This window comes from Lygodium microphyllum, chromosome 23, assembly GCF_053477565.2.
Source record: "Lygodium microphyllum isolate KBCC chromosome 23, Lygodium_microphyllum_v1.1.10, whole genome shotgun sequence".
Taxonomy (NCBI): Eukaryota; Viridiplantae; Streptophyta; class Polypodiopsida; order Schizaeales; family Lygodiaceae; genus Lygodium; species Lygodium microphyllum.
In genome coordinates, this window is record NC_141157.1 from 30979565 (window position 1) to 30993680 (window position 14116).

The window sequence follows — 14116 nt, forward strand, 5'->3', positions numbered from 1 at the left end:
TTTGATCTCCTGTGCTAATCCAAGAGCTCATTGCCGTCAAAACTAATGAGCAAGCCTCCAAACCAATTTACTCCTTGGTTTGCTCGGGAATTGGCTTTACCTTGCTCCTTGAAAGACAAATTTAGCCTCAAGTCTAATATTGGCTGGCCTTCTGTCAGAGTGCAGCGGTGCGGAAGCGTAGGACTGAGAGAGAGAGAACGCAGAGAGAGAAGGGAGAGAAAGAGACAGTGGACGATGAAGATCTGCTGTATATAGAATGCTGAATACAAAGATATACACGGGCGCAGTGCGCTGGACTGCGTGTCTCCACCTCGACGATGCGACCTGTTGTCCACCTCGAAGTTTGCTGCAGTCTGCACTGTCTGCTGTCTGAAATCTGTGAACAGAGACAGAAATCTGCACGGCACCGGTCTGTAATCTGCGACAGAGAAGAGTCACCTGACTGCTGGAAACGTCGACTATAAATAGTCGAAAACTGCCATGAACTGGGGTGCCAGAAAATAGGGCGCAGCCTGGAATAAGTCGGCTGCATTAAATGCAGCCAACTGGGCTGCAGGCAGTCGGACTGCCACGTGGCAGTCCGACTGTACAGTCCGACTGACTGTGCAGCTGCCCTCCAAAGCAGGCTATGATCTCTAACACCCCTCTCAGAGCCTGGACAGGGCAGAAGCCTGAGGGATCTGGAATGTTGTCGAAGTAGAGCCTGAGGAAGCGCCTTCGTAAACAAATCCGCAAGATTGTCCTCCGTCTTGCAATACTCCACAGTGATGGTCTCATCCAAAAGCTTTTCTCGGATGAAGTGGTACTGAATCTCAATGTGCTTCGTCCGGGCATGAAAAACAGGGTTCCTTGGCAAGGCAATGCAACTCTCATTGTCACATCGCAGCAATGTAGGACGAGTCTGGGGGCACCCAAGCTTCTCCAACAATCTCCAAAGCCACACAACCTCGCATGTGGTGGAAGACGCGGCCCGATACTCCGCCTCAATAGACGAAAGGGCTACCGTGGGCTGCTTCTTGCTACTCCATGAAATAACACCTGCACCCAAAGTAAAGCAGTAACCTGTTGTAGACCGCCTGTGGTCCACGTCACCGGCCCAATCCGAGTCACTCCAACCGGCAAGTACAAGATCTGACCCATCTGTCCCTGCGGGGTAATGAATCCCTAAATCAGACGTCCCCCTCAGATACCGAAGTATCCTCTGAGCAGCCTGCCAATGCACCGTCTTAGGTTCACTCATGAACCCTGCCAAGAGCCCAACAACAAAACATAGATCAACCCTGGTGTTGAGAAGCCAAATCAAGGACCCTATCAATTGTTGATAGCGGGACGCATCCGCCAAAGGAGAAGCTGGATGGGAAGTGGCCTTCCAGTTCGGATCCATAGGAGTAGAGAGGGCCCGACAATCTTCCATCTCAAAAGACACCAAGAGCTCCTGTACATATCTCTGTTGGGAGAGAAAAATCCCCCTCTGAGACTGATAAATCTCATGGCCTAAAAAGAAATGGAGTAGCCCCAAATCCATCATCTCGAATGTCCGATGTAAAGCTGACTTTGTCTCCTGGACCTGCTGTGCATCATCACCTGTGACAATCAAATCATCAACATATAATACAAACAGCACACAACCATCCTCGGAAGTGTGAACATACAGCTGCGGATCGGCCTTGGACCGCCGATATCCCAACTGAGACTGGAGGAACGAATCAATCTTCTCGTTCCAAGCTCGCGGGGCTTGCTTGAGGCCATACAGGGCCTTCTGCAACCTGTAGAATTTCCCATCTGAAGAACCAAAGCCAAGAGGCTGCTCAACGTAGATCTCCTCCTTCAAATCACCATTCAGGAAGGCCGACTTCACATCCAACTGATAAACAGGCCATCTCCTATGGCCAGCCAAAGCAAGAACAGCTCTAATGGTTGCCATACGAGCTGTGGGGGCAAAGGTGTCATGATAGTCAATCCCTGGGCGTTGGGCAAAACCCTTAGCAACAAGGCGAGCCTTGTGCTTATCCAAAGTACCATCACTGAGATATTTGGTCTTGAAGACCCACTTGACTCCAATCACCTTCTTCTTCGGGGGGCGTGGCACAAGTGACCAAGTGCCATTTCTCTCAATAGCCTCCAACTCAGCTTCCATAGCTTTCTTCCATGGGGCGGACTGTAAAGCCTCCTTCACGGAGGTGGGCTCTCGGTCTTGCATAACACGGGACATCAAACAATAATTGGAGCAAACAAGCTCCGAAGAATGCGCCTGGTGTCTCCGTGACCGCCGCGGACCATCCTGCGGTCCCCACTCCTCAGGAACCCCCTCGATCCCTGAATCACGGAGTGTGTCACGGGCCCAGCGAGGAGGAGGCCAAACCTCCCCTCGTCGTTCTCCATCAGCAGAAGACTCTGGAATGTCCACCGGGGATAGTTCCTCAGAAGGGTCCGGTGGAACAGTAGACTCTGTGTCAGAAACAGAATCATAATCAAAAGGCACGGGCTCCAGTGGAACTGTAGAAGGAGCCCAACTCTCCCCTGGATCTCCAAGAACGGGATGCTCCTCACCCGTTAAAGTAGCCGGAACCTCTACAAACCGCACATCACGGCTAGTATAGACATCCCGCTTGACGGGATCATACAGTCGGTAGCCTTGGGACTGGGAGCTGTAGCCAACAAATACCTGTTTTCGGGAAGCCGCTTCAAATTTATCACGGTGAGCCTTGGGAATGTGAACATAGGCATCACACCCAAAGACTCGAAAGTAAGAAACATCTGGCTTTGTCCCAAAATAAGCCTCAAATGGAGTCATCCCTTCCACGGCCGAAGTAGGGGATCGATTAAGGATGTGGACTGCAGTAGCCACAACCTTGGTCCACAGAACTTGAGGGGTCTGTCGGTGCTCCATCATGGTGCGCGCCATCTCGATCACACTGCAGTTCTTCCGTTCTAGAATACCATTTTCTTGAGGAGTATTGGTATTGGCAAACTCCTGGTGAATTCCTCTATCTGCACAAAACCGAGCAAATTCATTAGACACAAATTCACCTCCCTTGTCGGATCGCAAGGTCTTCAACTTCCGGCCTGATCGGTTCTCCTCAAAGAGAAGCCAATCCTTGAAGTGCGAGAAAGCTTCTGACTTTAGTGCCAAAAAGTAGGCCCATATCATCCTGCTGTAGTCATCCACGATCAACATGAAGTACGAGCTCCCACGCAGGGACTCATTCCTCATAGGGCCACATAGATCCGTAGATACTAGCTCCATCGGTGAAGTAGACCGCCGCGAAGCGGTGTGGGGAATGGCATCTCTATCCTGCTTCCCCCGTATGCAGGAGACACATGGCTGCTGGCTCACCACTATATCCGGCAACCCTCGAACAAGTTGTCCACGTGACGCCCTCCGAAGATAGTCATAGTTCAGGTGACCAAACCGAGCATGCCATAACTCAGACTGTGATTGTGAAGTAAGAAGAAGAGTAGAGAGGGCAGTGGAAGACTTCAGTTTGTAAATGCCGTTCTCCTCATATCCAGATGATAGAACCTTCCTCGATTCACGATCAAGGACTCGCACAGTAGAATTGTCAAACTCCACCAAAAGACCAAGGGAGCAAATCTTATGAACTGAAAGGAGATGGTACCCTAATCCTGGTACATGCAAAACCTCTGAGGTATGGGTGCCACCTCGTCCATCCGGAATAAGCTGCATCTTACCCCGACCTGCAATAGAAACTGAAGAGTTGTCCCCAATGAGAACCTGCCCACGCGAAGGTCGCAGCTGGGCAACACCATCTGATGAAGGAGTCATGTGCCGTGAGGCACCACTATCAACAATCCACTCTCGAGCTTGGGGAGCCGTCATCGCAGCATCAGAAGCATTTGGTGAAGCGCCCTCAATGACAACTAGATGTAGAAATGCAGCTGATGAGGGTGCAGCCACCGCTCCAGAATCCTTGGTATCCTTCTTCTTGGTGTCCTTCGTGTCTTTGTCAGGGCAATCCTTCTTCCAATGGCCAGTCTTTCCACAAATATAACATGTGGAGTCTTTGTCCTTGTCCTTCTCCTTGTCCTTCTTGGATTTGTTATCCCCCTTCTTCTTCTTTTGGTCCTTCCCCTTCTTCTGAGAGGCTTGACCTGTCAACGCCTCCGTCTTGGAAGCATTCTGTCCCTTTAACTATTCCTCTTGGTCCAAGACCATAGGAACCAACTCTTCCCAGCGAAGAGTAGACTCTCGCCCCGAAGCAATAAGGGCAGAGTAAAATGTACCGAATCGTGGCGGCAACTGGGACAATAGTGTAATCGCCATGTCTTCGGAGGAAATCGGCTTCCCCGCATTCTGAACCTGCATCTGTAGCTGCTTTAGCTTGTTAATGTGTTCCCTTAGCGAAGAAGACTTATTTACGGACAAGGTCCGTATCTGTACCTCCAAAGAAACCCTCTTCATCAGGGTCATCCGATTGTACATTTGATCAAGCTCCAGCCATATCTCACGAGCCTCCGTCAAGTGCTCGATGTGAGCGATCACGACTGTAGTGCATGATAGAAAGAGAAAGGATCGAATCCTGGCATTCAGTTTGTCCCAATGAGACTGGGCCCTGGCCAACTCCGTACGAGCATCGGAAGAGAGTTTGGACTCATCTCTTACCGAAGGCCGGTCAATATCCTCCTGTACCAACTCTGCCAGATCATAGGACTCCAGGATGGCCAACATCATTACGCGCCAAATGCGGTAGTTATCTCCGTCGAGCTTCTGATTTGAAGGAAGAGCCGGTAAGATAGGCACCTTCCGGTCCATAATCGTCTGGAACTCCAAGTCCATCTCTGTAGACATCTTCACCTGCAATGCCTTCTCAAACGCAAAAGCAGCCCCCTCTGACTGGGTAAACTCAGCCTGCTAAGGCTCTTCCGCGTCCCGAAGCTTCTTCACCCGCCGGAGGCGATGAAAAAGCAAAACCTGCACTTTTAGGTTGAAAACTCAAACTTCCTCCGCGTCAAACAGCAGTAAACAGCAGCAAATCCACCACCTGTACTCCTTTCCTGTGCGCCCACACTCGTTTCAGCCTTGTTCCAAGGCGCAGCCCTCCTGTTTGCCCTTAAACGCAAAAAACGCAAATTTGTGTCGCGATGGAAACTCCTCTTCAGGTTGATTCTGCGCTCAGTCAGCCCTCAAACACTGCTCTGATACCATGTTAGAGTGCAGCGGTGCGGAAGCGTAGGACTGAGAGAGAGAGAACGCAGAGAGAGAAGGGAGAGAAAGAGACAGTGGACGATGAAGATCTGCTGTATATAGAATGCTGAATACAAAGATATACACGGGCGCAGTGCGCTGGACTGCGTGTCTCCACCTCGACGATGCGACCTGCTGTCCACTTCGAAGTCTGCTGCAGTCTGCACTGTCTGCTGTCTGAAATTTGTGAACAGAGACAGAAATCTGCACGGCACCGGTCTGTAATCTGCGACAGAGAAGAGTCACCAGACTGCTGGAAACGTCGACTATAAATAGTCGAAAACTGCCATGAACTGGGGCGCCAGAAAATAGGGCGCAGCCTGGAATAAGTCGGCTGCATTAAATGCAGCCGACTGGGCTGCAGGCAGTCGGACTGCCACGTGGCAGTCCGACTGACTGTGCAGTTGCCCTCCAAAGCAGGCTATGATCTCTAACACCTTCCTCTTGAATTTACTTGAAATTCCTCAATTTTAGTTGTTGGAATTCAAGTCCTAGGCCTTCAATTCTGAGCATGCTTCCCAAGGTGGTCATCAAATCCTAATTTCTACGGTAAATTAGGATCTACAACAAAGATTTTTCAATATCTCTACCTTTGATGATTCAAATTGTTGAAAAGTGCTGAGATAACTTGAGAGATGGTTAAGGGATGAGAGAGAATGTTGTAGAGAGAGAAATTTTAGAGTATCATCATGAGAAATGCAGAAAAACTACTGCTGCCCTGCTCAAACAGCCATGAAAGCTGTCACCTAGAGCGTAGGACCACCAGAAAGATTGTCCCTATTATGTACACCAGAAGGACCTTGGGCTGTTGTTAATTGCCCTTGGAGGGTTCCAAATTGCTGTTATATGCTGTAGGACTGATCCTTGGTGGTTGCAAATTACATCAATAGCCTTGCCTTGCTCTCTAACAGCATCCTCCTCTCTCAAAATGGTTGGAACAGACTTCCACCAGCCCCTTAAAACGTTTTTTCCACTTGCATGGGCAAGTTTTGCCAAGTGGCAGTTTTCTAATCCCATTTTCAACATTGTCCAGCTTATTAAATTAATTTTCAAAACATTAATTCTGAAAACTGATTTAATAATGATTTTAGTATTCAAAAAATTAATTTAACTAGCCCAATAATTAAATTGGCTAGGCAATTTGTCTTCCAAGTATCTTGAGCAATTATTGACCCTTAGATTAGCATTAATTAATTAATTAATTAATTAATGCCTAATCTCTAATATTACCACTGACATTAGTGGCCAATAAATTGGTCTACGCCCAAATCTGATAGCAGGTACCACCTAGTACCTGTTAGGCATAACTTATTACAACTTTTGTCTTTGACACCTACTGATATCTTGGGGTCTTGGGTCCCACACCAGAACAATTAACTTGCATCTTACATGTGCAAATGTGTCCATCAAAGCAATAAAATTTCATGTCCTCATGACAGGTGGAGAGATAGATTGCCCATCAACTTAAAGGTAACTGGATGTGATCTTGGTGGTAAGTCTACTTTTCATGATTTTGGTGATATCCTTAGTCCCAAAGGGAGTTTGCTCTTTGGTTGCATTTTCAATGCTTTGGATGTGATGCTGGACTGAAGGTTAAGATGGAGAAATTTGTCCAAAGTGGTTACAGTTGCACAACCATGTAAGCTGACTTCTGAAATGGTTAGATGTTATATTCTTGCTAGTATGGATGCTATGTTCCATGAGAACCCTCCTTGTAACCAAGGATAATAGATTTGATGATATGGATAGAGGTAACATTTTTGACAGTAGGAATACTGTATTCCATGAGGATTATAATTTATGGGTGCCCCTTCTACCAGTCATTCTTTATGGGATCTAGTTCCACAGAAGCATCTTTGGATTCTTTTGGGTCATCCCCCTTTGCACCCCACACCCTGCCTTTGTGTTCTGTAATGTAGAGGCCTCCTTCACCATTGTGCCTACCTTTTCCACTGTCATTGTGTTTGGAGCAGCTGATTGAGGATTGTGAGTTATAAGACAGTACATACAAGTATCAGAATGAACAGGTGGTTTAAGTATCCTTGTGTATTATCTATTCCTAAGAAACTGTAAGGTGCATTGTGGCATTCTCTAGAGCAGCTAGGAGATTGTTTGGATTGACTGTGTATTTATGGAATGATGGGCCATATTGTGGAGGATAGAGAGCCTGCTACTATTGGGGAGGCTCTTGTGCATGACCAATGGAGGCATGTTTTACAGGAGGAGCTTGATGCTCTGAGAGAATGACACATAGTTACTGGGTCCTTGCACTTTTGTCTTTTTGGGAGGAGAGGAGGCACCTTGTCATTTTTGTGAGTGAGCTAAGTTTGTGCTACATCATTTTGCCTCATTTCTGTCTTGCACACATGTTTTACATTCAGCTTGTGTTCAGCTCATTATGCCCCTGTTTAGTTCTGCTTGTTGTCATTTATGACAATCAGGAGCTGATTCCATACTCCAAAACATGGACAGTATTTTTTGCAGGAAGCACATAAAATGCATAACGAGAATTTGGACTTTACTTTGGGTTTCAAACACCTTGTTGAGCTACAAGATTTTTGATCAGCTGCACTCGCGAAACATGCCACACAAAATGTAGTATTAGTTTCTCAAGTTTAGTGAATCAAATAGAGCATAAGAGCCTTGTATGGGTTGTGATGTCCTTCAGTGAGCTTACAGTTCAAGCAGTCAATGGTGAATCCGTTCTATCGTTGTTTTCAAAAAATCAAATTAGCGGGGGGCCATAACTGGGTGATTCAACGATCTGTTATCATTGTTCTTTCATGAATTATTGCAAGTTGGTAGGTGACATCAGTAGTTGGTGATTGAAGTATATACTGCACTCTAAGGATTAACTGCTGTGCAGGTTCTGTGTGTTCATGGAGGTCTTTCACCTGATATTCGTACCATTGATCAGGTAATGTTCTCTGTCTGTCTTGTCTATCTGTTGATCTATGTGCACATTGTTTTTGGTGCTTTATATCTTATGAAACGAAAACCTAAGGGCTGTTTTTGTTCTGGCACAGATTAGGGTAATAGAACGGCAGTGTGAGATACCCCATGAGGGTCCATTTTGTGACCTTATGTGGAGTGATCCTGAGGACATTGAGACTTGGGCTGTTAGTCCTCGCGGTGCTGGATGGCTTTTTGGGGCAAGAGTAACTTCAGAGGTGATTTTGAGGTGATGAAATTTTTGCCAATGGTATGCTTTCAGTCTCATGGACATGACATTGAGGTTTAAATGCTTGCAGTTCAACCACATCAATGGGCTAGATCTCATTTGCCGCGCACACCAGCTTGTGCAGGAAGGCTTAAAGTACATGTTTCCTGATAAAGGACTTGTAACGGTATGATGCCTCCTAAGATACTGCTTTATAGTATTCCAAACAAAGCTGCCTAGGTCTCTTATTTTAATTGTGCCTTTTTCCATTGTTCTAGGTGTGGTCAGCCCCAAATTATTGCTATAGGTGTGGAAATGTTGCCTCAATATTGAGTTTCGATGAAAAGATGGTCAGTGTTGTTGCTATGTAAAATCCATGGTAGCTTTTGTTTGAAGGGTGTTCTGTATAGATCTTGAGTTGCTTGTGAATCCCTAATGATGCAGGAAAGGAATATCAAGTTCTTTAATGAAACAGAGGAGAACACTGCAATGATGGCACCGCGAGCTGGTGTACCATACTTTCTCTGAGGCTGTGTCAAACTGGTTGCAAAGATGTTCAAAAGACATTCCCTTAACAAGATTATCTCCAAGTCTCAGCTTTTTTGACTGGTTGAAGAGCTAATTGGAATGACGCTTCAGATCAGGAGAGTCCCCGAACTCTCACTCGCTGCTCGGCTGAAATGCACCAAAGACTCTTTGCAATTGCAAGGAGGACTTGTAGATGAAGACATATTTTCACCAAGTATTGTCCCCTCATTTCATCTAATTTATATTGGACTAGGTTTTTACATTGTATCAGTAAGAGCTGCTCCTCTTCTTTGCTGTTGTCCAAAATCAAAAGTAACTTCACACATCTTTACATGTGGACCATTGACTGCCAATTTTTCAACCTGTGATGGTGTATGGGGATTCTTTCCATCAGTCCTCTATCAAAGGATTTAGTATGTTCTTCATGCCGGATCTGACTGATGATATGTAGGAATCTTTATAACAGTCCTATATCAAAGGTTATCCATACCAGATTTTTTCAACTGCAATGATATACGGGGAACCTTTTGCAGATTAGAACAGGAGTGCCGTGTATTCTTTATGCCAGATTTGACTTCTGAGTAATGTATACTCACTCCTGCTAGATTTGGCTGATGCATCTGATGTTACAAGCAGGCAGGTGCCAGTTGCTGCCAATGGCAAGTGGGAACGTGCACATTCCTTCTGCCAGTGCTTTTTCTGGGTTTTGTAACACTAGTTTCTCTGTGAAGTTAGCTTCAGTTTAAAAACTAACATAGTGGAGGTGTGAAGTGTGTTCAAGGCTCATATATCCTATTCAAAGTTAGTAGATCATATAGACTGCCACAGGGTAGGAAGATCAAAAGATTGTATGTGAGTCTGAGTCCAAAAATTGACCTCAATTTTTTAAGTTCAGTGGTCAAGTAGTGTAATATAGAATCCAGAACAAGAACATGCTATATGCGAAAGTTCGAGCAATTGCAGTCAGAGAGAAGACCAGCATTCATCAAAAGTGAAAAAGTGAAAGGAGTTTTTTTTCATACATGGGGCATGGAGAGGAGTTATGAACAAGCATCTTGTTGTAGCTGAATCTACATTAGACTATCTGAAACTATTGATGTTTGACTTTCAAATGTTGCAAGAGGTTTCACTATTAGTAAACTTGTTCATATCTAGCATCACAAAGCTTGCTTCATCTGGAACTTGCTTGCGGAATGGAACATTGGTTCTGCTTTGTGTTTGCAATTTCATTTGGCTTTGAGTTGAGCTGGTTTCAGCTCGTTTGCTTTCTATGGTTTTTTTTCTTTTGAAACACATTGATTGTCACATAGCTGAGATTTTATCTTTCTTGTCACCATATTTCAGACTTGTCATTTGTTTGTCACTTTTGTTTGAACTCCAGCTGGTTTCATCTTGTTTGCTATCTATAATGGCTCTTTTGAAGCACTCTGCTTATCTGGGAGTTGAAATCTTTCCTTATCAGCATATCCTAGGATTGTCTGATTGTTCCTCTTTTCCTAACTAGAGCATGGAAATACCCTATCAAATCTATGTGATAGTGGTACATCACATAGCTTGATCTCAAGCTTATAAGACATTTTTGATGCTCTCGATCTTCTATTTCCTCGTGTTCTTCCAATCAACTATTTGGAAGGCATGAAGTTTAACCATTTTTCATAGATTATTTTCTTAGCTTTGAGTTTATAACCAAAATGATAAGGTTGGCATGTGCTCTTTCTTTGTCCTAGTTTTTTTTCTCTTTTTGGTTGAGAGAGAGAGAGAGAGAGAGAGAGAGAGAGAGAGAGAGAGAGAGAGAGAGGTGGGTGTCTTCTTTCCTGTGTGTGGTCCTCGACGGCTCAACAACGGATATTAGCTCGTTTGTAGATAAACAAGAGGACCAAAATGATTTCATATTCAATCTTTGTGTTAATTGCAGTCATCTCCATTAGTAGGTTTCACTCTTTGATGCTTGCCAAGTGTGTAAATGCTTTGGCAAGTGAGTCCTTTAAAACCACATTTTCTACTTTAAGATGTGCTAATATGATATATATAGGGCTTAACCTTGTATCCTAGTCAAAAGGCCTTCCATACACTTGATGCACTTCTCATACATGAAACATCACAAAAGGAAAAGAATATAACATGGATTAGACCTTTTGAAGTGTAAAAGGGATATTTTGTGAAAAGTTAAAGTTGAAGATAATAAAACAAAGGCATTTAAGCATTGCATGGACAAAGAGCCATCTTGTATGGATAAACTAGAAGGAATGAATAAAGAGATGACACCCAATCTATTTTTGGCAACCCAACAATAAATAACAAATTGAAACCTTGAAAAAATGGATAAAAGAGGCTTATTAACGATTAACAAATATTTACATTCATAAATCAAAAGTAATAATAAAGAAATGACTATGAACTCCCAATTTGTTTTTGCCAAATTGACAAGATTGACAAATCAAAATCTTGAAAATTGGGTTAGATGATGAGTATTCATGTTCAATGAAATGCCGATTTGAATTAGTTATAGTGTTTGACATAGGCTGAACAAGAAGCATCCATGGTCCTCTTGTTTATACAAAAGGTATGCAAGGGCTTGTTGGCTAAGAGGATAGTATTGGATGGTGAACTATTGAATCTAATTTGCAATTCTATTAGAAAAATATGAAGTTTGGGTTATGAGTCGTATAATATTTGGTGAATCAATAATTTCCATTGATTCATTTAATTGCTCTAGCAAAGTTAAAAACATAATTGCTTTAAAGGATAGCAACATAAAGATAACTTTGTGACTTCGTCTTTAGTGATAATCTTTTTAAGCATGATGATGGATTATGGCTCCACTTCTACATCCCAAACATTTATTTAGCAGGGCCATACAACATATATGGAACATATAGTTATAATGTGTATCCATCTTAAACAAGCTCAATACATGTATAATGAAAGTAATGTCATACACAACTACTGTTTAATATTGTCCAAAGCTCCATAACTATGGTAGAAACATGACATGCATATATGGGGACTCTTGGCTTTGGGCATAGGCTCAAACATAGAGGGGAGGGGGGGCCTCATGTCATTTGATTATGTTCATGTCGAAACCATTCTCCATTCCTAGGTAACTTCTTTGGATTTATTAGGTTGTCCAACGAGTCTTCCATTGTCATACTAACATTAATTTTTGTATGGAAGGAGATGGCTCTCATCTTTTGAAACCTATGTTACTAAAATAATCACTTGCAAACTTGTCAATGCTTGATTGATGATAATTGGCCATCATGGCATCTAAAATAGTTGGTGCAACCATAATATTGGCCATGCTTACCTTTGCTATTCACATTTAAATGTAAATGACACATATCATACAAAATCTATGTGGCATTTGTGCCCACATTGTAATTCAACAGTTATCAATTGGTAAATAGGTATATAGAAACTTATTCTATAGTTGTCATTATTGTCATTACCATTATCACCATCATGGTTACCAACATCACCATCCTAATATCAAAGAACATTGGTTGGTGCACACTTGAATATTAAGGATAAAGGGGTGACTTAGTTTCATTGAAGTAGTTACCATAGTTTTCAGATATGCAAATGAAAGGCATGGAAGACTCCCTAACAATGTACACATTAATCTCTAGAGCCATTTATGTCTAGGGCACCTTAGGTTCCACAAATAAGAGTTCACAAGTCCACATGAGCATTGCCCTTTCAGGGTGTTTCTTCTTGTTGAAGGTTTTATATAGGCTGTATGGTTGGAAATTTTAGGGTGCTTGTTTCTTGTTGTTTAGACTTGGTTCACATGAACTCATGTGGACTTGTGCCATTTATGTCTAGACCCTGACATTACTTGTATGCTATGTAGCAAAGTTTGGTAGGTATCTTGGATGCTTGTTTGTTTGAATGTAGCTTGTGGTATTGTATCTGGTTCATTTGTTGCGTGTTATTTTTTGTGTTCGAGGTTTTACATAACTTTTACTATTTTGTCATTGGGCATGTATGTTTCTAGTTTTTGTTGTGTGGTTGTTATTGACTATGTACATTCTAGTTTTTGTTTAGTGTTTGGTATGGTAGTAAGATTATTTATTTTCAAATGGAACATGAGTTCATGTATACTTTGTGCAGGGTTTGCTTGTTGAAATCTCCTACTACCAACATGGGACTTTTTTTCTTTCTTTGGTTGCTAGTTCTTTTTGTAGTTCTTGTGAGAAATAAAAGTTAAAGTCAATGAGATTTACTATAAGAAACTCTTATTACCGTGTTTCTTTCATTCTTATGGTGCTTGAATGTAGTGGCTATTATTTATAGAAGTGTTTGTTGTGATGTATTGGGTTAGAATGATTATTTTATTGTGTAAGAAGATGTATGCCACATGGTTGCTTGAATATTAGAATTCTGTTGTTGTGAGAGCCGGTGCTTGAGTTTTAGCATGTGTGTCTCATTTAGAATTGGAAAGTTTAGATAGCTATTGTTTTAAGAAAATCTTGTATGGTTGTAATATTCATGTGCTTAGTGTAATGAGTGCACAATGCATTTGGATGTGATTTATGTTTGGTTATAATTGCTTATTTACAAATTGTTTTAGTTATTGCTTTTCATTTTCAACTCTTATGTCATGTTGAAAATTGTGCTTGTTTAATTGCAAACAAATATGCATATAATATTATTCATACTTGGGATAGTGTTGTGAATATTGAGCTATGGATTAGAAAAGTGACATTGCATGCTTTTGTATACTTCATCTAAGGCAATTTCTTTATCATGGAAAGTTTTGTTGACATAGTAAGCTATTATGATGGTAGAGTTATATGAAGTTTTTGGTTTGTGGGAGTTGCAAAAGTTGAAAAAAGTATTAGGTTATCGATTTTGTATGGTAATTTTCTTGTGTATTTGAGCTCGAGTAGTTTTGGTTTTAATTGAAAACTTTGGACAAAAGGGTATTTGCATGGGATTAATTCTACAAACACTTTATGCAAGGTTGTTTCTCTTGGGTTAGCTCATCTAGTAATGAAAACATGTATATTTGGTGTCCATACATTGTACTCGTCGAGGATTTCTTCTCTTATCTTAGGCAAGCGGGGTTTAATGTTAATGTGACCAAAGCCCCCATCTAGCCCCATGCAAATGTAGGAGGGAACCTTCATTTGTAACATTTGACCTCATCCTCTAGGTAACAATCTCAAACTTTTGATAGTAATAAATGATTAGATGATAAAGCAAATCCTAGAAAGACT

At 42.5% G+C, this 14116-nt stretch overlaps 1 protein-coding gene across 1 annotated transcript in view; it reads left to right on the plus strand.

Annotated features, from left to right (window-relative positions):
* LOC148016019 (phytochrome-associated serine/threonine-protein phosphatase) overlaps window positions 1–9606 on the plus strand; it is a 44058-nt gene extending 34452 nt beyond the window's left edge. Inside the window, exons 7-11 of the mRNA XM_087664133.1 lie at window positions 8073–8123; window positions 8233–8376; window positions 8458–8553; window positions 8645–8716; window positions 8811–9606. Of these exons, the coding sequence (XP_087520259.1) occupies window positions 8073–8123; window positions 8233–8376; window positions 8458–8553; window positions 8645–8716; window positions 8811–8894 (447 nt within the window). The 3' untranslated portion in view covers window positions 8895–9606. The remainder of the gene's footprint in view (window positions 1–8072; window positions 8124–8232; window positions 8377–8457; window positions 8554–8644; window positions 8717–8810) is intronic.
* Window positions 9607–14116: the final 4510 nt, after the last annotated feature.